At 41.2% G+C, this 22,140-nt stretch overlaps 1 protein-coding gene and 1 pseudogene across 4 annotated transcripts in view; one reads left to right on the top strand and one right to left on the bottom strand.

Annotated features, from left to right (window-relative positions):
• Nucleotides 1-22,140, top strand: part of EVI5 (ecotropic viral integration site 5) — a 213,406-nt gene that overhangs the window by 44,208 nt on the left and 147,058 nt on the right. For all 4 annotated transcript variants that reach the window (XM_075558442.1, XM_075558453.1, XM_075558432.1 and 1 more), the window contains exon 2: nucleotides 3,305-3,534. In XM_075558442.1, coding sequence (XP_075414557.1) covers nucleotides 3,305-3,534 — 230 coding nt within the window. The remainder of the gene's footprint in view (nucleotides 1-3,304; nucleotides 3,535-22,140) is intronic.
• Nucleotides 14,807-15,249, bottom strand: LOC142436927 (microsomal glutathione S-transferase 1 pseudogene; annotated as a pseudogene).

Here is a 22,140-nt window from a genome sequence, read left to right as displayed (position 1 = left end):
CCATTTGTAGGCCACTGGAGATCCCCTTACAGAAAGGTCTCAGGGAGAAGATGAGCCAGTCAGGGTGCCATGTTGCAATGATGAAACATACAACTTTCCTCTAGTTCCTAAATGTTTCCTCCTCCCCCAGTCATGATCCCAATTCTACCGTACAAATCTGGCTAGACCACAGGATGTACACTGGTACAGATAGGAACTGGAAACAGGGAATCTAGGGCTGATGATCCCTTTAAGAACAGTGGTGTGAGTGGCGATACTGGGAGGTTGAAGGGAGGGTGGGCTGGAAAGAGGGAACTGATTACAAGGATCTGCATGTGACCTCCTCCCTGGGGGTTGGATAACAGAAAAGTCGGTGAAGGGAGATGTTGGACAGCAAAAGATATGACAAAATAATAATTTATAATTTATCAAGGGCTCATCAGGGAGGGGGGAGCAGAGAGGGAGGGGAAAAATGATGAACTGATGCCAGGGGGCTTAGATGGAGAGCAAATGTTTTGAGAATGATGAGGGCAATGAATGTAAAAATGTGCTTTACACAATTGATGGATGCATGGATTGTGATAAGAGTTGTATGAGTTCCTAATAAAATGATTAAAAAAAATTGATGTTCTTGCATCAGTTTTAGCAGAATCCATGTTGTGTTCAGAGGGGCTCTTTTCCAAGTAATGTCTTTTCCTTTTAGTGCCTCAAACTAGCTCCTGTTCAGATATGTTACCACAAATTAGTATGGTTTATTTTGGTGTAAAAACACCCCTAAAATTCATACATAGCTTTTTCTTGAGATCATTTTATTGAAGGCTCTTACAACTCTTGTTACAATCCATACATCTATTGTAGCCGACATATTAGTAACTATATTGCCATCGTTCCTTTCTGGACATCCACTTTCCATTGAACCTTTGGTATTAGCTCGTCCTCTTTTTCCCCTGTGCCCTACCCTGATGGTCCTCTCATGGATTATAGATTGTTATTATTTTCATGTCTCATACCGACGGCAGTCTCCATTCCCCATTGGTTTCTGTTGTTCTTGCCCCTGGATGGGGGTGTGTGGTTATGTGCCATTCATTGCGATCAATTCCCCCTTCCTCCCCACCTTCCCCCTTTCCCCTTCTTTATGTACGTCCCTCGGTCCCCCGACAGCCTATACTTCCTTCCACCTGTGTGTTGTCAGATCAGTGTCTTTTCTTCTATTCCTGCTGTGCTGATTCTACTTACCTCAGGGGACTCATGTTATAGTTGTCCTTTTGAGATTGGTTTGCCTCGCTTAATAATTCCTTCCAACTCTTCCCATGAAACGACATGTTTCATGTGATCGTCCGTGCTTTTCCGTGCTGCATAGTACTCCATTGTGTGTGTGTGCCAGAGTTTACTAATCTACTCGTCTATCGATGGAAACTTGTTTCCAAGTCATTGCAATTGTGAATTGTGCCACAATAAACATAGGAGCGCAGATGACTGGTCGTGTTTTATTTCTAACTTCCTCTGGGTATATGGCCCAGTAGAGGGATGGCTGGGTCATAAGGTAGATCAATTTCCATTTTCTTTAAGCATTGCCAGATCGCTTTCCACAGTGGCTGTACTTTTCTACAGGACCACCAGCAGTGGAGGAGGGTTCCTACTTCACCACAGCCCCTCCAACATTTGGTACTCTCTCATGTTCTAATTTGGGGTAACCTCAGGGGTGTTAGATGTTATCTTTAATTTGCATTTCTCTATGGGTAATGAACGGGGACACATTCTTATGTGTTTGTTGGCCATATGGATCTCCTCCCTAGTGAAAGTTCTTTTAATTTCTTTTGCCCACTTCCTTAGGGGGTTAACTCTATTCCTCATTTTGCAGGCCATGAGGGTGTTGTAGATTTTAGTAATGAGCCCTTTGTCTGATGTGTCATTACTGAAAATCCTCTCCCAGTCTGTGAAGTCTTTCTGGGTGCACAGGTGTTTTATACTTATTAAACCCCATTTGTCGGCCAATACCTCTGTTTCTATGGAGTAATTCATTTACATAAGGACACACCTCTGTTAATACCTCTGTAGCTTTGCGTCCTAGGGCCTTGCTCTGTTTCCTTTTGCCTCCTCCTGTCCCAGCATCACTTCCCCCCTTCTTCCACCTCTTAGCACTTCCTCTCAGATTGGTGTTGCTCTAATACCCACAGGATCTCTACACCCTCCTAGATGTTGGTTTCAATTCCCTAGTTGTTCCCCTGTCTCTGGGACCTTCCGCTCACCACACCCTTATCCCCACTTCCTTCTTCTCCCAGGACCCTCTGGCGCCATTGGTCCCATTGCTTTCTCCCTGCTTGTCTTCCCTGTCCATCCCATGTGAGTAGACAAACCAGCCATGTCCTAGTCCAAACAATAAGAAAACAAAAAGTAAAGAAAGAAAAGGAAAGAAGTTAAAAAAACAAACCACCCAACATAGATCCAGGTCTGTCTGCTGGCCCCCATGAGTCCCTCCCCCCTCATTCTGGGGGAGATCTGAGGGCTGCCCCTCCTAGCCCAAAGTCCATTCTTGGGGCTCCTCCGCGGCTCTGTGGCTGGGCTTACTCCCATTCCTGGTCTGTTAGGCTCCCTTCCTGGTTTGTCCCACTGCGGGGAGATTCAATCCACACTGTCTCCCTACCATGTGCTGCCCCCAGCTTTTTTCATAATAGACATTTCCATGAACTTTTCCAAGCCCTCTTGTATTTTTGTTTCTCTGAGCATAGTCCTCTTTTATAAAAAGATTCCTTGGTGGTTTGAAGACATATATCAAGGGTCTCATTATGTCATATTTATACTCGACACACCCAGTGTTTGTTTACAGCCTTGTTCCAGAGCTTTCCTATCCTGGGCCTGTAATAGAAATGGTTCAATTTCTTGGCTTTGAGAAGTTTTTGACTACAAACATGATAAACAACACATCTTAAACAAGATTCAGTATATTCATATTTGTATGTGTAATACTTTTTTATATATGTAAATGAAACAAAAATGATAACTAGTTCATACTCTAATATTTTCCATTGTTCTTAGTTCATTAAAAAATCCTGGTGTTATTGATTAACTTGATTTTATTACACACTGACAAGCTTGTTTGGAAAACACTGTTCTAGTTTGTACATAATGTTGTCCTGAAATAAACAGTTTCCACAAGCTGAATGGTAGGCAGTTACTGTCTAAAAGAGAGTTTTACTTATTTAACCTCTAGGAAGAACATATTCTGACTGTGGTTATTAAGTAAAACTTAACAATGATCAAATCCTTGGTGATAAATACAGTATAACTGAAATTAAATATATGCTATTTCCATTTTTGTCCACAGGTGGCGACAGACAAGGTTGCAGGAAAGCTGAGTTCTACTCTCACATGGGTGAAGAACACAGTATCGCATACAGTCAGTCAGATGGCCAGTCAGGTGGCAAGTCCATCTGCTTCATTACACACTACATCCTCATCTACCACACTGTCCACACCAGCCCTTTCCCCAGGTTCTCCATCACAGCTGAGTCCAGATGACATCGAACTCCTGGCTAAACTGGAGGAACAAAATAGGTGAATGAAATGCTGACTTCTCTCGTTCTCATATAAACTCAGTCATTCATAGATGTATGAGCATATATCCTATGTTTAGACCTAAAATATTTATTGATATTAAGAATGGTCTTGTTTTTGGCTTTATCAAAAGATACTTAACAGAAGTATTAAAGTATTTTTGGGGGTGGTGATGGGTGGTGGTCTTAAAACAGATTTTTGCATGTTTCCAAAAGCTTATTTGTTTTCTTAATTTAGCAAATTGCTTAAACCCTTTCTGGATTTTAGCAATCATTCTTTTGGTAAGTCAACGTGTTGCTTAATTATATAATGCCAGTGAGAAATGCTCAGGGCAGAGTTGTTTTTCAGGACATGTTACAGACTTCTTTCAGGTCTGAAAATAAATATCCCAAAGGGCATACCACTGTGCTGAAAGCCTCAATTTGAAGGCATTCAGTTCAAGTTCTGTGGGTCCGCAGACCCCACTCCTTGAATTAATGTCCCGAGGCACCCACTCCAGTAAGCTTCATCCTAAAGACACTCATCCCCACTTCTGTGGGTCAGAAACTCAGCTTCCCCAGTACGCTCCCCGAGGCAGCCACCCCCCCCCACCCCATGAGCCAGCCAGCCGCCTGCACAGAAGCACTCAGCTGTGCTCGCTCTGTGAGTTGCCCGCGCTCCTGCTCTGCTACTACTCCTTTGATGTCTGGGTCCAGGAGGTTCACTCACTGCACAGGGGTCTTGGGTCAGGTGGGTGTGTCCCACTCCTGGCTCTTGCTGGTAATGACATCCCTCCTCCTGCTTCATTTTATACGCAGCAGGATGGCATTCCGGGGATGCCTGTTTACAGTTATAGATGAATCCTATCAGTATCTTTCCCTACCTTTTTACCAGACCCCCACAGGAAAGGGTTCTTCAATGGGACTTAGAGACTTTGGCTAAAAGCCACATTACTAATCCGCTGCCCCTGCCATCAAATAAACTTTTTTTATTTTTTCAAACTTTTTGGATAGACCTACTTGGCTAAGGTGTAAAATAATCAGGATGGATTTAGATTTAGATTGATGTATTGGTTTAGAGTTGAACACATTCTTATATTTATCTATAAAAGGTAAAATAGCCTCCTTTCATAACAGAAATGAAATAGAACAGTGGTTTATTCCTAAAGGGACGTGTGCTCTAGACCCTGCGTGCCCTGTCACTGTTGCTCTTAGGTGCTCTGGAGTTGGCTCCGATGCATTGCTCACGGCAACCCTTGTGCAACAGGGTCAAACCCTGGCTGGTCCTGCGCCATTTCTTGTTGCAGCTACTGCGCCCTTATGTCTTTGAGGGCCTTCTTCTTTTCACTGACCCTCTCTGAGACCAAGCATGATGCCCTTCTCTAGGGAGTGATCCAAAGCATGTGAGATGAGATTGTGCTACCCTGGCTTCGAGGAACATTCTGGATACACTTCTTCCAGGACAGATTTATTTTTTCATCTGGGGGCTCAGGACACACTGAGCATTCCTCTAGTGCCATAGTTCAAATGCATCTTCTTCCTTCATTGTCCAGCTCTTGTATGCCTCTGAAGTGATTGACAATAGCAAGGTGTGGGTCAGGCAGTTGCCAGTGACATCGTTTTTGCTCTTTAACACCTCAAAGAGACCTTTTGCCACAGATATGCCCAATGCTGTATGCCATTTGATTTCTTGACTGGTGCTTCTGGGGGCATTGAGTGTGGATCCCAATAAAACGAATCCTTGACAACTTCAATCTTTTCTTCTGTGTATCAAGATGTTGTGTATTGGTCCAATTGTGAAGACTTTTGTTTCCATTATTGAGGTGTAATCTGTATTGAAGGCTATAATTTTTTATCTTCATCAGTAAGTGCTTCAAGTGTTCTTTGCTTTCAGCAAGTTAGATTGTGCCATCTGCCTACTGCAGGTGTTAATGAGTCTCTTGCCAACACTGATAATGCATCCTTCCTCATGTAGTTTAGCTCAACACAAGCCTGAAAAAGCACGATAAAAGGGTACAGAAGATGCAACACTGATGTACACACTTTCTGATTTTAAGTCATGTAGCATGTCCTTATTCTGTTCAAATTGCCTCTTGTATGTACAGGTTCGGCGAGAGCACAGTTAAGTGTTCTGGAATTCCCATCCCTTGCAATGTTGTCCATAGCTAGTGTGTTCCACACAGTTGAATGCCTCTGCATAGCCACTAAAATACACATCAACACATTTCTGGTATTTTCTGCTTAGAACCAAGATACAGTTTGATAACAGCAATGTAGCTCGCATTCCTTGTCCTTGTCTGGATCTGGCTTGAATTTCTGGTAGTTCCTTGTTAGTGTACTTTGCAACCGATTTTGAATCATCTTCAGTAAATTTTACTTGAGTTTCATATTAATGATACTGTTTGCTAATGTCTGCTATAGTTGGGTCACTTTTCTTTGGAATGGGCACAAATAGGGATTTCGTTCACTCAGTTGGCTGGTAGCTTCTTCCAAGTTTATTGACAGAGACAAGTGAGCACCTTCAGTGTTGTATTTGTTGAAACATCTTAATTGGAATTCCTTTGATTCATAGAGCCTTATTTGTTGCCTTCTGGTAGTTTGGATTTCTTCCTTAAGTACCCTCAGTTCTTCATCATAGGTTACCTTCTTAAATGGTTGAATATCGATCAATTCTTTTTACACAGTGAATATTTACATTTCTTCCTTCCTCTTTGGCTGCTGGAAGCAACACTCCAGGTCTTTATATACTTCATTATTCTACTTTATTTTGTTTTCTTGAATGTGTGTCACTTTTGGCACTGGCTTTAAGAGTACCTGTGAATGGGGATGGAGCATGATAGTGGGACAGGCAGAAAGTCAACAGAAATAGAGGAAAGAGCTGGGAGGCAAAGGGCATTTATAGAGGTCTAGACAAAGACATGTACATATGCAAATATATATGAGGATGGGGAACTAGATCTATGTGCCTATATTTATAGGTTTAGTATTAAGGTGGTGGAAGGCCATTGGGCTTCCACTCAAGTACTCCCTCAATGCAAGAATACTTTCTTCTACTAAATTGGCATTCTATGATGCTAACCCTTCTGACACAACCGCTGAAGATAAAATGGCGAATAAGCAAATGGGGTGAAGAAAGCTGATGGTGCCCAGCTATCAAAAGGTATAGCGTCTGGGATCTTAAAGGCTTGAAGATAAACAAGTGGCCATCTAGCCCAGAAGCAACAAAGCCCGCATGGAAGAATACACCAGCCTGTGTGATCACGAGGTTCTGAAGGGATCAGTTATCAGGCATCAAAGAACAAAAAATCATATCATTGGCTGCACACCTCCATGATACGATCACTGAGGACAAACGGGTGCATAAGCAAATGTGGCAAAGAAAGCTGATGGTGCCCGGATATCAAAAGGTATCACGTCTGGGGTCTTACAGGCTTGAAGGTAATCAAGCGGCCATCTAGCTGAGAAGCAACAAAGCCCAAATGGAAGAATCACACCAGCCTGTGTGATCACGAGGTGTCGAAGGGATCAGGTATAAGGCATCATCAGAACAAAAAAAATCTTACCATAGTGAATGAAGGGGGAAGTGCAGAGTGGAGACCCAAAGTCCATTTGTTGGCCACTGGAGATCCCCTTGCAGAAGGGTCTAGGGGAGGAGATTGAGTCAGTCAGGGAGCGATGTAGCATCAATGTAGAATACAGCTTTCCTCTAGTTCCTAAATGCTTCCCCCCACCCCACTATTATGATCCGAATTCTACCTTGCAAGTCTGGCTAGACTGGAGGATGTACACTGGTGCAGATGGGAGCTGGAGGCACAGGGAATCCAGGGCGGATGATACCTTCAGGACCAGGGGTGTGAGTGGTGATACTGTGAGGTTAGAGGGAGAGTGGGTTGGAAAGAGGGAACCGATTACAGGGATCTGCATGTGACCTCCTTCCTAGGGGATGGACAACGGAAAAGTTGGTGAAGGGAGACGTCGGGCAGGGCAGAATGTGACAAAATAATAATTCATAAATTATCAAGGGCTCATAAAGGAGGGGGGAGCAAGGAGGGAGGGGAAAAAAAAGAGGACCTGATGCCAAGGGTTTAAGTGGAGAGCAAATGCTTTGAAAATGATGAGGGCAATGACTGTACAAGGGTGCTTTACATAATTGATGTATGTATGAAGTGTGATAAGAGTTCTATGAGCCCCTAATAAAACTTTTTTTTTTTTAAAGTACCTGTGAAAAGTACTTGTGTGCTCAGTAAAGATCCTGTAATGTCTTTGATAGTAATAAGAGTTTAAAAAGTATCTTTATTGATGTATAGTTGTTACCTAATAAATGACACACATTTAGAATGTACATGTTCACAAGTTCTGAACTCTGTGTACCTTGACATCTACACCAAAATCAAAAGGATTAGTCATTATCTGTTTTATAACTATTTTATCTGTCTTCAGGCAATAATTTTTTGGCTTTTGTGTCTGCTGATTGCTTTCTTAGGATTAACTTTTCTAATTTTATAGAAATTGTGCTATATGGTTTGTGCCCTTTTTTTGAAGAGCAATGAAGACTGCCTCATGCTACAACATGAATGAATCTCAAAATAATTATGCTGCGTATAATTACCTATACAGAAAAGAGTACAAACTATATTCATTTTTTTCTATCCGTTGAATGAATATACCATAGTTTATCCATTCACCTGCTTGCTGTACAAAGCCATGGATGTATGTTGTCATTTTTCTTGCACCATTATCTAGGAGTGATAAGTATAGGTTGAACTGCCAACTTGTTTTCCAAAGGGACATGGTATGAAATTTCCAGTTCCACACCCTGGTTTTTGTTTTTTCCTTTTTGCTGCAGACATCAGTAGTCTATTGTATGTGTAGTCCAAACACATTCAGAAGGGAAACTAAAAAATACTTTCCACAGAAACAATGAAACTAGATTCTGCTAGCATATAATACTTAACACATTACAGCAATGAAGATGGTAACCCTTTGTCTTCTATACCTACAAGAGCCATGATGGTAAAAGCCAATTTGGTTGCTAGAGTGCCAGAAGGATAGAATATTCCATCCAAAGGAAAAACAACAACAAAAACATCAGCAAGAACAATAATGATAGATGAGTATTTTTACTTTTTTTTCGCTGGCAAGGGGACAAATATTATTGCAGGTGAACAATCACTATGTAAACTCCTCCAGATGATGTTTTAATGTTTTATTCATAGTATATGTAAAGACTGAAGCTAAAATGGATCTTTGCTAGAATTTTCTTACATTTAGTGTATGTTGTTACTTTTGGTGCCAGAATATAGTTACATAATTTTACAAGTAGCAGGGCAATATCCTGATTTGAGGTGCGGGTATATATACATACACACATATATGAGGGGCTTCAGAAAGTTTATGGGAAAATAGAACTAAAAGGTAATGAATCTTTCTGTGAACCTTTTTAAGCCCCCTTGTATAAGTTTCTATGTGTACACACACACACACACACACACACACACCGTATATACTCGAATATAAGCCGACCTGAATATCAGCTGAGGCACCTAATTTTACCACAAAAGCTGCGTAAGAAATGTTCTTGAAAAACTTGGCTTTTACACGAGTATATACGATATATATACAAAATGAAAACAGAATAACAAAACAAAAAACACTTAAAAAGGGAACGAGGAAGAACACTGACTATAAACCACTTCTTTTTTTTTTTTAAGCCACAGGATTTATTTGAACCCTTCCCATGGTTCCTGCCAGGTCCACAGATTCTCTCAGTTAGCTCACCCCAAACCTCACCATTTTTTTTCCAAATGAAGCAGCGAACATGGAAGCATCTGGGATTAAATGACTCCTGGCTCTAAGTGGCCAGCAGGGTTCAAGCCCAGGTCTCCTTGGCTCTGCCATCTGTACTCGGCTATGCCCACTCTCAGGGAACTCGGCACTGGGAGTGGTTGACTTGGATACGAACAGCGTGAAGCGCACAGTAGAGGGAAAAGTCACGCAGCTCTGACCGACCACTGCGCCGTGGCGACGCCGCATCATCTGGAGCCCAGGCTGGCGTGTGGAGCCAGTATGCTGGTGGGCTGCCAGGAGCTTCAGAAGCAACACCTGCCTGTCTACAGCCTTGAAGACCTGGGCGGCCTGAAGCTGAAGGCGCTGCTCTGCGGAGCATAGAATGAAGACAGCAAGACATAGAATGAAGGAAGCATAGAATGAGGAAGACAGCAAGACAGATAGCCAGGTGGCTTGGAGAGACCCTACATTCAGAGAAGCCCTGAATTCCAAACATCATTTCCACAAAATTTAAGGAGATCCGTGATTCCTAGACTTCCGTGTGCTCTCAGAGTAAGCCCCTTAGTCTTTACCCAGTTTGACTTTCTTCTTTCAACCAAGGAAGCCGATTTACCTAGTCAGCACCCTGGTCAGTCTTTTAAATTTCAGTAGTGTTTTTAATTTGCATTTCTTTATTAGCATCGGATATCTTTTTATCTGTTTATTACCTATCATTTTTTGATAATGTATCCTGAAAAATTGTTCATTAAAAATGCATTGTTCCTTTTAGTATTGAGTTTTGAGAGATTAAAAAAAATATGTATTTGGGATTTACATTCTATATCCACCCCCAAAATTTGTACTTATATAATTTACCCCCTAGACTTCTGAGGAGCAGGAATTTTAAATTTTGAAGTCCACTTTTAAATTGTTCTTTTTTAGATAGTGCTTTTTAGGGATAGAAAGTCACACAGGTTCTCTCCTGTGTTTACTAGAGGCTTTAGAATTTGTCTGTCTTTAGACCTAGGGATCATTTTGAGTTGATTTCATGTATAGTGAGGGATAGGGAAGGAAGCCTGGTGACCTAGTGTGTTGGACTGCAGGAGTCGGCCGTTTGGGATGAGGAGAGGCAGTCTGGGTCTGCTCCCATAAAACTTTAGTCTTCTTGTGTAGGGCACAATGATCGCATGATTCACATAATCCTGCACAAAGCAAACCAAAGTATAGCTTCAGATTGCACGTACACTTGTACTTGTTTCTATTCTTTACAATTGCTGTTCCCCGCATTGGGTAACAGCAGCAATGCAGTGAACCGTGAACACACAGCCTCAGAGGATGGAAAGCGGTTGCTGGCGTGTTTAGGTATCCTTTCAAGACAGAAAGCATGCCTGAAGATCTTCCAAGGGCTTGCCAGCAAACGCCTTGTGGTGGACAAATGAAACCACTTCTGACTGCCTTCTGAGTACTATTTCTTTGGACAGCCTCACACCTGAACAACAAAATTACATGTTCCAAATCAATTTTTTTACTTACTGATTTTCAAATGTTTGTGTTAGTGTTCAAACTCAAATGTATGTTTTTATAGAAAAAAACAACTGTAGTCTCAGGAACCCTGTGGAGCAGTTCTGTTACCTGTGGGGTCACTACAGGCAAGGGTTTGGATCAAAGTTTATTTTATGAACATGGATATTAAGTTGGTTACTCGTTGGAAGAACATCTTTCACCAAATTTTTGTTTAAATGCCTGTGGGGTTTTAGTTGAAATTGCATTAAATCCTTATTTATGTGGAGTCTTCCATCCCACAAACAATATAATCTTCAGTTAACGTTAATAATTTCTTGCATCAGTGTTTTATATTTTAAAATAATTATTCCGTATACTTTATCAGCATTATCCCTTATTCATGTTTTTGTTACTTCTGTACACAGTATTCTTTTCATGACTTCGTTTTTGATTTTTCATTGGTAGCACATAGAAAAATATATATACTGCAACCTTGTTAAATTTACTTAATGACACTTAATTATAAATAAAAATCAATAATCCATAAAATTACTTAAATATTTTTTTGGGTGTATATGCCCTTGATTTTCTGTATAGATGATTATGTCATTTACAAGCAAAGATGCTTAATTCTTTTCTTCTGGATTCCTGGATCTCTAGCCTTACTGTACCGGACAACATTCAGAACACATCTGTGGAGAAGCAGTGAGTTGACATCCTCACTGTGTTCCTGCTCCTGGTGGGAAAGCATTAAGTGTGGTGCCTTTCGTTTTGCAGACGCAGTGATGAGATTGAGGCATCTTACTTACTGAGAGTTTGATCAGATAGCAAATTATGGCAATCTTTGTATATAGCAAAACAAAGGATTTTCTCTGTCCTGCGCCATCTCATGATCATTGGTATCTTTGAGTTTGTTGTGTGGCTCTTGTGTAAACCAGCATCTTTGAGATTTCCTGTGAATATGTGGCAGTTGAAAATATTGAGATGTGGAACAGGAGGATCTTTGTCTTCAAGTTGATATTTTTGCCTTGTAACAATTTAAAGAGTTTTCTTAAAATTGGCATATAATTCACATATTGGACAATTGATTATTTCAGTCATATTAACTATTCTGTAGTCATCACCACAATCAATTTAAGAACATGTTCTTGTTAAGAATAGTTAATGTTTGTTAGGTCCAGCCCATGTGGATGGGTCCTAAACCATGGTTGTGTAATTGAAGGGAAGAAATTAAGAGACAGACATAGTTTTGTGTGAGCAGAGAGAGGGTGTAATGTGTTCTTGCGAGCTTAAATAATCTTGGGCATGCAAGCCACAGTAAGCACACACATAACAGGAAAGGATTTTATTGTAGGGATAAACACGGAACATGAGGGGGATGAGCTAGGGTATACATGAAATAAGAAGGGGAGGTACTAGAGGCATACATATGACAGGAAGGTACACATGTTAACAAGATGGGCAGATTCTACAGCAATGGTTCTCAACCTTCCTAATGCTGCGACCCTTCATACAGTTCCTCATGTGGCGGGGACTCCCCCAACCATGAAATTATTTTCATTGCTATTTCATAACTGTAATTTTGCTACTGTTATGAATCAGGCAACTCCTGTGAAAGGGTCATTCGACCCCCACAAGGGTCGTGACCCACAGCTTGAGAACTGCTGTTCTACAGTCAAGATAGCAGCTTGACTGTTAAGTGCCCCTTAACTCTTCTCCAGGGGAATAATCCATGGGGTCTGATTGCTTTTGTGGCAGATAACCTTCAGGCAAGTAGCCTTTCAAGCAGTTGACCTTCAAGCATATGTAGTAGCGACCACGTGCTTGCAAGTAGTACCTTAAAATGGCATTATTCCCTGGTCATCTTGGGGAATAAGTTTTACTTAGGAGAATGTGACTGGAACGCATCTCCAACCTGTGAACATGAAGCTCTCCCTCCACAGGAGTCCCGGTTTTCCAGACTCCTTAACTAATGAACGTAGAGAACTTGTCCACATACCCTTTCTTCTTGGTGGTTCTGTTTCCCACAAATGTTGTTAGCTCCCTTCTTCCCCCAACCTCTCCTGTCATGTCCCTAGGTAATTATTACCAGTTACTATCTCTATAGATTTACCTATCCTAGATTTCATAGACAGAAAAATATACAGAAACAAGAAACATAAAAAAACCAGCAATGGCAAAATAAAACAGAAAAACCTCAAGTGAAAAGAAAGCAGACAACATTAAAAACTGGCACAAATTTAAAATGGGTCAAAAGAGAACAAATGATAAGGTGTGGCATTTTAACCTAACTGTATTTCCCAAAATTGACAGTCTAGTGCTCTCAGTCTTACAGCAAGGCTGTGCATACCCCTAGACTATGGTCAGAGGGGACCCTGCAAATGGATTTTAGACTTCCACATCACCTTCTGAAAACTGGGTATTCTGAATTTAAGTCCTGACATGGTTTCCTCTGCCAGAATTGGATTTTATTATTTATAATTCTTGGATGACACAGGCTGGTGTTCTTCTTTCTTGTGGATTTAGTTGATGCCTCACTTAGATAGCCGCTTGTTTTCAGACAAACCTTTTAAGACCCCAGAGATGATCTGGTTCTTCAGTCCGATTTGCTGTAGTACCCACATTGTCAGCTATCTCGCCACGAGAGTGAGTATTGAATAGGACCAAGTCATCAGAACTAATTATTCTTAGGATAGGAATAAGATTAAGTGTGAGACCCTAATTCATTCATGTGAGCCCCAAATCCATTCATATAGCTATGATTTCTCCATGTCCCTGGTTCATTTTATTGCCATCATTCTCATTTTATTGGAGAATATTATTATCCCACTCAGGATTGATAGGTAGAATAACTTTTTATAGGATTTTTCTCCTTGGCATGGGAAAGAAGTCTGAATAAAAGTAGAAAAAAATAATTAGTTATATGACAGATTTATGAGTTGATAACAAAGTACAAGGATAAGTTAAAAAAAAGCATTGCTACAAATTCATACAAACCTCTTAAACAAAAATATTAAACAGCAAAGTTATTGTTTTCTTGAAATTTCCCCCATTCAGGTCTATATGTGTCTGAAGTTGTTTCCATTTCTTTTTCCCAAGTATGTGGTCTCACGTACGTAGGCATGTTGTCAGGAGAGACTAGGTTCTGAAAAAGGACATTTAAAGTGAAAGAGAGGAAGACCCCCAACATGATGGATTGGTACAGTGGCGGCAACAATGAGCTGAAACATAAGAACGATTGTAAGGACTGTGTAGGACCAAGTGGTGGTTCGTTCTCTTGTGCACAGGGTCAATGTGAGTTGAAGCTGACTGGATGATACCTAACAGCAATTAGAAACCCTTAAAGAATTTTGCTTTCGTTGATTGACACCACATGAAAAACGGCACCTTTTGACACCTTCAGGAGACTCAAATTGTGTTCCTTTGGAGTGTTCTTTTGAGTTTGGGGAACAAGAAGTCTGAAGGAGCAAAGTAAGGGGAAACCAGAGGAAGGTTTTACAACGAAATTCTCATACAGCAGGTCATTGCAGCGAGGGGAGGAGCAGTCTCTGGTGCAGCTGGCTTGTTATTTCCCTCCCCAATGCAGTTTCCTTAAGGCTTGTCCTAATAAGCTTCGCAATTGCCCTGTATCCTTTGAGAAAACCTTTGACCTCTTTGGGATACCCCAAAACAACCATCACAATCTTCCGAGTGGACCTCTGCTTTGTATTGAAGCGGCTCGAGATCCCCTTAGAAGCCACTGTGTTTTGTTTATATCATTTAAGTTCGTTATTTCACTTGCTCAGGTCATCAATTAGGAAATACAAGTGTAGTGCCCATTACTCATTCTTTCTGTGAAATGTTGAGTAAACGTTAAATTATAGCTATCAAAATATTCAAAATGTGTTTTGCACAATTCTTAAATCTTGCCCCTGTCTAAAAGCTAAGAAAGTATTGATTATATAAAAAAAAGAAAGTATTGATTATAAGTTGGGAGCACAGAACTCTTACAAAAACAAACTAGATGTTGAGTCATGTGATTCTCCTTACAAATACAATCTACTTTTCAGCACTCTATACGCCATTGAAAATGTAACCCATATCCATTTGGCTAGGGAAAGAGTGTTAAATATGCACTTGGTTGGTAGATCCGTGCTCCAGCCAAGTCTGAAATGCAGGAGTGCTGTAGACAGGTCTGGATCACTCAAGGAAGAGAGAAGGCCAATGCCAAGGAATGGCACAATATTTTTACCTTCTGTCAAGTGGACTCTCTGTACACATTCTGTTTTATCACCTGTACAAGATATTTCTCAGCATTTTCTCCTTTGCCAAAATGTGCAAAGTCCTTTGGGTTAGCAAAATCCTTTTTTGTTACTCTATGGAATGCAGTTGCAGTATTAATAAGTATCACTTTCCAAGCAATAATTGTTGTTCGAGGAGGCAAGACCATGAGTACTTCATTCTGGGCAAGTTGGGTGAGGTCAGCCATTGTTTTTCACTTTGGGTCAGAAATGTGAATCCGCAGAGGAGGAAAGTTGCAAACCTGCCCCCAGAAACCACTGTTTTGATTGGACCTTTATTTTAAGGAACTGTAATGTGAGCAAGACTAAGGGTATCACTGAGCCCGTCACATGACCCCAGAGACGTGTTTCCACTCATTTTGTTTGAAATAAACCCATGCTTGAATGCACTGAAATCCTAGTAACTCCACTTTTTTACTTTAATATATTTTCAGCGTGACTGCTGCTATTCTTATTAAAAAACTTACTGTTGATGTAATTGTTGAAATTTCTACTTTACAAAGACCGATTCACAAACTTAGTTCTTTACCATTTTTGAGATGGGGAAGAAAATAAAGACATGAAAGAAATTTAGGGCAAAGAATTTAGGGACAAGGGATTTTGAATCAGGCCAAATGAGCTATAACAGAAGAGAACCATGTAAACCTGGTGGTACAAATTAATCCCTTCTGTGTTAAATTTGATTGTGTAGAAAAAGAACACCAGTGGCACTCATGTGTGAGAAAGAACTTTATATGAAGAAGTAATTTTATATCAAGAAGGCAACTCAGCTGAATCCAACTCGTATATGAGTCTGATTCAGCAGTTCTCAACCTGTGGGTCGTGACCCCTTTGGGGGGGGGTGTCAAACAACACAAAACCTCCTAACCTCACAGCCATGAAGTTGATTTCAACTCCTAGGGACCCTGCAGGATAGAGTACATCCACCCTTTTGGGTTTCCGAGGCCATAAATCTGTTCGTATCACTTAACTCTCCTTAATTCAGAAAGTATACAAGCAGCACTATTTTAGAAAATGAAAATTTAAGAAACAAAAGTATGAAATTTTATTTTGCAACTTATTTTTCTTCCCGTATTGCAGCTATCCCTTTTTGAAAGTCAGTATACGTACCAACCCCAGAACGGTGTGGAGAAATGGCTCCGTGCAATGTCAAAGGTCTGTTTGAGGAGAGTTAATTATTGATAGCCTCAACACTGAAACGAGCCCTCTTTTCCAAAGTCTCAGGCGTTAATGTGCTTTTCTTTTTCATTCGGAAAATACAGAGTCTCTGGCAGAGATGAGTTTAAGGAGGTAAGGTTCAAGCGTAATGACAATCCATTTTAATTAAGGAAGGGGATGTTGCTAATTTTTTAATTTAAGCTGGCCATTATTTGGTTCTTCAAAGTTTGGTGTGCATTCTGTTGTTTGGAGTTAGATTTTGCTTTTCAGCACATGTTTAGGGTTCAGACATAAGAATGAGGAAATGGAAGGTAGTCTTTTAAACAAATGTATTTTACTAATTTAATATGATAAGCAAGAATTTTTGGAACCTTCGTATGAATGGCTTTATAATTTGCCAATCTAGATCTCCACTGGAGCACTCTGGTACGGGTCTGAACCACAAGATCAGTTCAAACCCACTAGCTGCTCTGGGAGGGTATTGAGGCTCTTTGCTCTCATTCAGATTGATGTCCTCCAAAACCCCTCGGGACAGTTTTGTTCTACAGTCTCCTTGAGTCGGAATTGACTTGGTGGCAGTGAGTTTTGGTTTGGAGATCTACATTGTCCAGAATGGTAGCCATTGGCTATATGTGACAATAATTCACTTGAAATGTGGCTAGTCTGAATTGAGATGTACTACTTACTCTCCTGTGAAGATTTATAGTCTTGAAAACTACACAGGGTCACTATGAGTCAGAATTGACTCCGTGGTAGTTTGGTTTTTGGTTGGCTTCCAAGACCAGCTTATTATGCAAAATCAGTGTTCTGGGAAGAAGAGGAGGAAGATGCAGTGGGTGCCCCATAGTCCAGTTCTTGGAACTGGTGTGATATGGGCCAAAAGACCCTGCTGTAGGAGCTGCATCCAAGCCGACTGGGGACCCAGAAATTGGACTAGAGGCACAGTTAGAAGCTCTGGGACTTTTGCAGTCACTGGGGCTAGGGGTCAAGATGGTATGGGGAGCTTCCACCTATTCCCATGTCTCCTGATGCCATTCTCTCCCCAGTGCTAGCCACCTGTTGTGGCCCACATGCTGGGGAGGACCACAGGGTAAAGAGCTAGTTGGCTGCTGGTCTTGGAAAGCTTAGAATCTGAGCCCTAGAGATTGAAACTAATGGCTGCAGGGTGAAGAACGAGCACAGTAGGTCCAGACTGCAGAGGAGGAGGGGTGGGTGGCTTCTGCTGCAGCCCCCAAGCACCTGTGTTCTTCTCACTGCAGAACTTGGCCCCATTGGGGTGATGGAGTGGAAGGAGCAGCAGCCTCCTCAGTCCCTGCTTCTTGAATATTCATGCCTATTGAATATTCATGGATCTGTTATGAAGAGTACCCTCTTGAAAACTGATGGTAAAAGTCCCTCGTGCGGCCTTCTCATAAAGGCTCCCTCACAATTTCCCCCAGTTGTCTCGTTTGCACAGAGCTGCAGTGATGGCCCAGGAGGTAGGGATGGGACCAGCAAGAGGCGGTTTGAAGAGCTGGCAGCTTCAGCTGTGCTTGAACTGGAGCTGGGCACTGGAAGGAGATGCAGGTTAATGTGAAAAGTCGTCAGATAATAGATGTAAAAATTGTTGTAAATGGGGAGTGCTAGGAAAGGAGAGAGTAGACAAGATTTCAAGAGTAACGATTCAGAGTCTACTTGATGGCAGTGAGTTGGTTTTTCTGGTTTTGGTTGGGAAAAAGTATTTAAAAACATTGGCTACTTATTTAAAATGATACTAGTTTGTATTTGATACAATAAATTATTAAAGGTACATTGTTTATTTTTATTTATTTTCCAGAAATAAAACATTTATTACATGGAGAGGAATCAAAGTGGGGGGATGGGCCAAGGGCAGGGTGATGGAAAGGGGCAGATGCTTCTTCCCAATTTCTTTATTTTTAATGTGATTACTAGAATATTTAAAATAACCCATGTGATTTACATGTGTAGTTTTCTATTGGACAGCTCTGATCTCGATGATCTAATGTCCATCGTAGGAGCTCCGGTGGCATAGTGGCTATGTCTGGGTTGAATCTGCATAGTCCACAGTTGGAAACCACTAGCTCTGCAGGAGACAGACTGACTTTCCACTCCTGTAAACAGTTACAGTCTTGGAATCCCACAGGGGCTCACTGTGAGTCAGCACTGACTTGATAGCAGTGAGGCGTGATTTGTTTTGGTGGCCTATTTGTTTACACTGTGGGCTTCTAACTGCAAAGTCAGCAGTTTGAAACCATCAACCGCTCTGAGGAAGAATGATAAGGTTTTCTTTCCATCCCCCCCCCCACCCCCTTATGGAAGGGTTTGGGGGTGGAGACAAGCCAGTCAGGGTATGATGTAGCAGCGATGAAACATGAAACTTTCCTCTAGTTCCTAAATGCTTTCTCCCCACCCTCCTCCCACTATCATGATCCCAATTCTACCTTGCAAATCTGGCTAGACCAAAGGATGTACACTGGTACAGATAGCAACTGGAAACACAGGGAATCCAGGACGGATGATCCCTTCAGGACCAATGGTGAGATTGGCGATACTGGGAGGGTGGGATAGAAAGGGGGAACCTGTTACAGGGATCTACATATAACCTCCTCCCAAGGGGATAGACAACAGAAAAGTGGGTGAAGGGAGATGTTGGACAGTGAAAGATATGACAAAATAATAATTTATAAATTATCAAGGGTTCATGAGGGAAGGGCGAGCAGGGAGGGAGGGGGGAAATGAGGATCTGATGCCAGGGGCTTAAGTGGAGAGCAAATGTTTCGAGAATGATGAGGGAAATGAAAGTGCAAATGTGCTTTACACAATTGATGTATGTATGGATTGTGATAAGAGTTGCATGAGCCCCCAGTAAAATGATTAAAAAAAAACGAATTATAGTCTGGGAAGCCAATGGGACTTCTACCCTGTAGGGTCACTGTGAGTTGGTATTGGCTTGATGGCGGTGAGGATGTTATGCTTTTGATTTTTTTGTTTTTATGACTTTATCAATGAAAAGGATTGATAATAGTACCTTTTCTGTGACAATGAGCTTAATTTGGGAAAAATCTCTTTTTGAATTGAGAAGTCTAAAAAGTGAGCTCTGCTAGGTTTTTCTGTCATACCATTTGTTATGTCTTTCTGCAGTAATCTCCAGCCCATCAGTTTCTGGCCAAAATGTCCTGGAAAGGGCTGTGGACATCATGTACTCTCACTGTTTCCAAAACCTTTTTAAAAATTATATTCATTAGCTTATTTAATTTAACAGTTTCACTGACATACAATTCATAAATCATACATTTCAATAACTAAGTCACATTTATGAGAGTTGTGCAATAACACCAGTTTTAATTCTGTAATATTCTTCCTTATCCTCATTAAAAAAAACCCTGTTAATTGGCATATAACGCATGTATTATAACAAGGGATATATAACAAGATATATAACAAGAACAAGGGAACAAGAGATCTAAAATTGATGGTGAGGAGGACATATAATGCCTGGTGGGGTTTGATCAAAAGCATTGTAGTCAAGAGGAAGTACAGAGAGCTGAATGAAGGTTGAACTTGATAGTGGGACAGGAGGAAAAGAAAAGGAAATAGAGAAAACTAGGGGGCAGCAGACCGAGGTATAAATGTAGGCATGTACAAATGTAAATATATTAATATTTAACTATAGACATATAAGATTATGTACATATATTTATGGGTTAAGTGTTAAGGTAGCAGATTTCTCTACTCAAGTTCTGCCTCAACACAAGGACACTTTGTTCTAATAACCAGACATTCTGAGATGCTCACCTTTCCAATATACGATCACTGAAGACAAAATGGGTGCATAAGCTAATGTAATGAAAGCGGATGGTGCCTGGCTATTACAGGACATTACATTTGGGGTCTTAAAGGCTTGAAGTTAAACAAGCAGTCAACTAACAGGGAAGCAAAGCCCACATGGAAGAAGCACCAACCTGCGTGATCATGAGGTGTTGATGGCATCAGGTATCAGGTATCAGGCATCAGCAGACCCAAAACAACCATTTTGACATGAATGTGGGAGAGTCAGAATGTAGACCCAAGGCTCATCTGTAGACAGTTGGACATCCCCTTATTGAAGGGTCACAAGGAAGGGGCGAACCAGCCAGGATACAATATACTGAACATTCCTTTAGTTCTTTAATACTTCCTCTCCGCCTCCACCATCATGATTCCAGCTCTACCTTACAAATCTGGCTAGGCCAGAGCATGTACACTGGTACAGATAAGAGCTATTGACACACACAATCCAGGACAGATCAACCCGCAGGACCAATAATGAGAGTAGAGATACTATAAGGATAGGGGAAAGGTGGGGGGAGAAGGGAGAGAAAGGGGGAACTATCGCAGTGATCAGCGAACACCATCCCCGCCCCTGGGGGACGAACAACAGAAATGTGGGTGAAGGGAGACAGCGGATGGTGTAAAATATGAAAAATTTAAAAATTTATAAATTATCAAGGGTTCAGGAAGATGGGAGGGTTGGGGAGGGAGGGGAAAAGAGAGAAGCTGATACCAAGGGCTCAAGTAGAAAGAAAATATTTGGGAAATGATGATGGCAACATATGTACAAATGGACTTGATACAATTGATGTGTAGGGATTGTTATAAGAGCTGTAAGAGCCCCCAATAAAATTATTTAAAAAATCATATGTCATATAATTCAGTAGTTCAGTTATAAAGACCTCTTTTTTTAAAAAGGAACAAAGCCAAATAATAACTCATGCCTCCAGAGTGGGAAAAGTCTCTGCGCCACAGAGGCAGCTGTCTTGTGAGTTGCTTCTGAATATATTTCTGTGTGGATTCTTTGTGCTTTCCCTTAAATTTTCCTTCTTTATTTCTACTGTATGGAGACAAGAATTTGTGCTTGCTGATGTTGATATGAAAGTGTATGACGCCTGAGCCAGGCAAGTAATTTGTTGCTACTGATTTGCCTTTGGGGTAGGTTTGGAAAATTAGAGGTTCAAACCCACAAGCTTCTCTCCTGGAGAAAAATGAGGCTCTCTGTTTATAGTCTTGGGAACAGTATGCAGGGTTCCCACGAGTTGGAATGTACTCATTGGCAGTGAGTTTGGCTTTATTCAGTAGGAGTCCTGGTAATGGTGCAGGTTAAGCATTAGGGTGTGCTCATCAATATATCTATAATTTGAGCCCACCATCCACTCCACAGAAGACAGAAGAGGTGATTTTCTTCCATAAAGATTTGCTATCAGCTTTCTTCACCACATTTGCTTACGCAACCATTTGTCTTCAGCGATCGTATCAGGGAGGTGAGCACATAATGATATGATTTTTTTGTTCTTTGATGTCAGATAACTAATTCCTTTGGCACCTCATAATCACACAGGCTGGTGTGCCTCTTCTGTGTGGGCTTTGTTGCTTCTGAGCTAGATGGCCGCTTGTTTACCTTCAAGCCTTTAAGACCCTAGATGCTATATCTTTTGATAGCCGGGCTCCATCAGCTTTCTTCACCACATTTGCTTATGCCTCTGCTTTGTCTTCAGCGATTGTGTTGGGAAGGTGAGCCTCATGGAATGCCAGCTTAATAGAACAAAGTGTTCTTGCATTGAGGGAGTACTTGAGTGGAAGCCCAATGTCCATCTGCTCCCTAATAAATATTGACACATAGATCTGTTTCCCCATCCTCATATATAAATATATTTGCATATGTACATGTCTTTATTTAGACCTCTACAAATACCTTTTGCCTTCTAGCTCTTTCCTCTATTTCCTTTCGCCTTCCTCTTGTCCCACTATCATGCACAGCCTTCATTTGGGTTTCAGCAATTCCTCTCGGTTACATTACCCGTAATAAAGCCCTACCAGGCCTCCTACACTCTCGTCACCACTAATTTTGGATCACTTGTTCCCTTGTCCCTCCGTTTGTTCACACC

The sequence above is a fragment of the Tenrec ecaudatus genome, chromosome 1 (assembly GCF_050624435.1).
Source record: "Tenrec ecaudatus isolate mTenEca1 chromosome 1, mTenEca1.hap1, whole genome shotgun sequence".
Lineage (NCBI taxonomy): Eukaryota > Metazoa > Chordata > Mammalia > Afrosoricida > Tenrecidae > Tenrec > Tenrec ecaudatus.
Note: the sequence above shows the minus strand (reverse complement) of the source record. Positions and strands in the feature narration are given on the sequence as shown.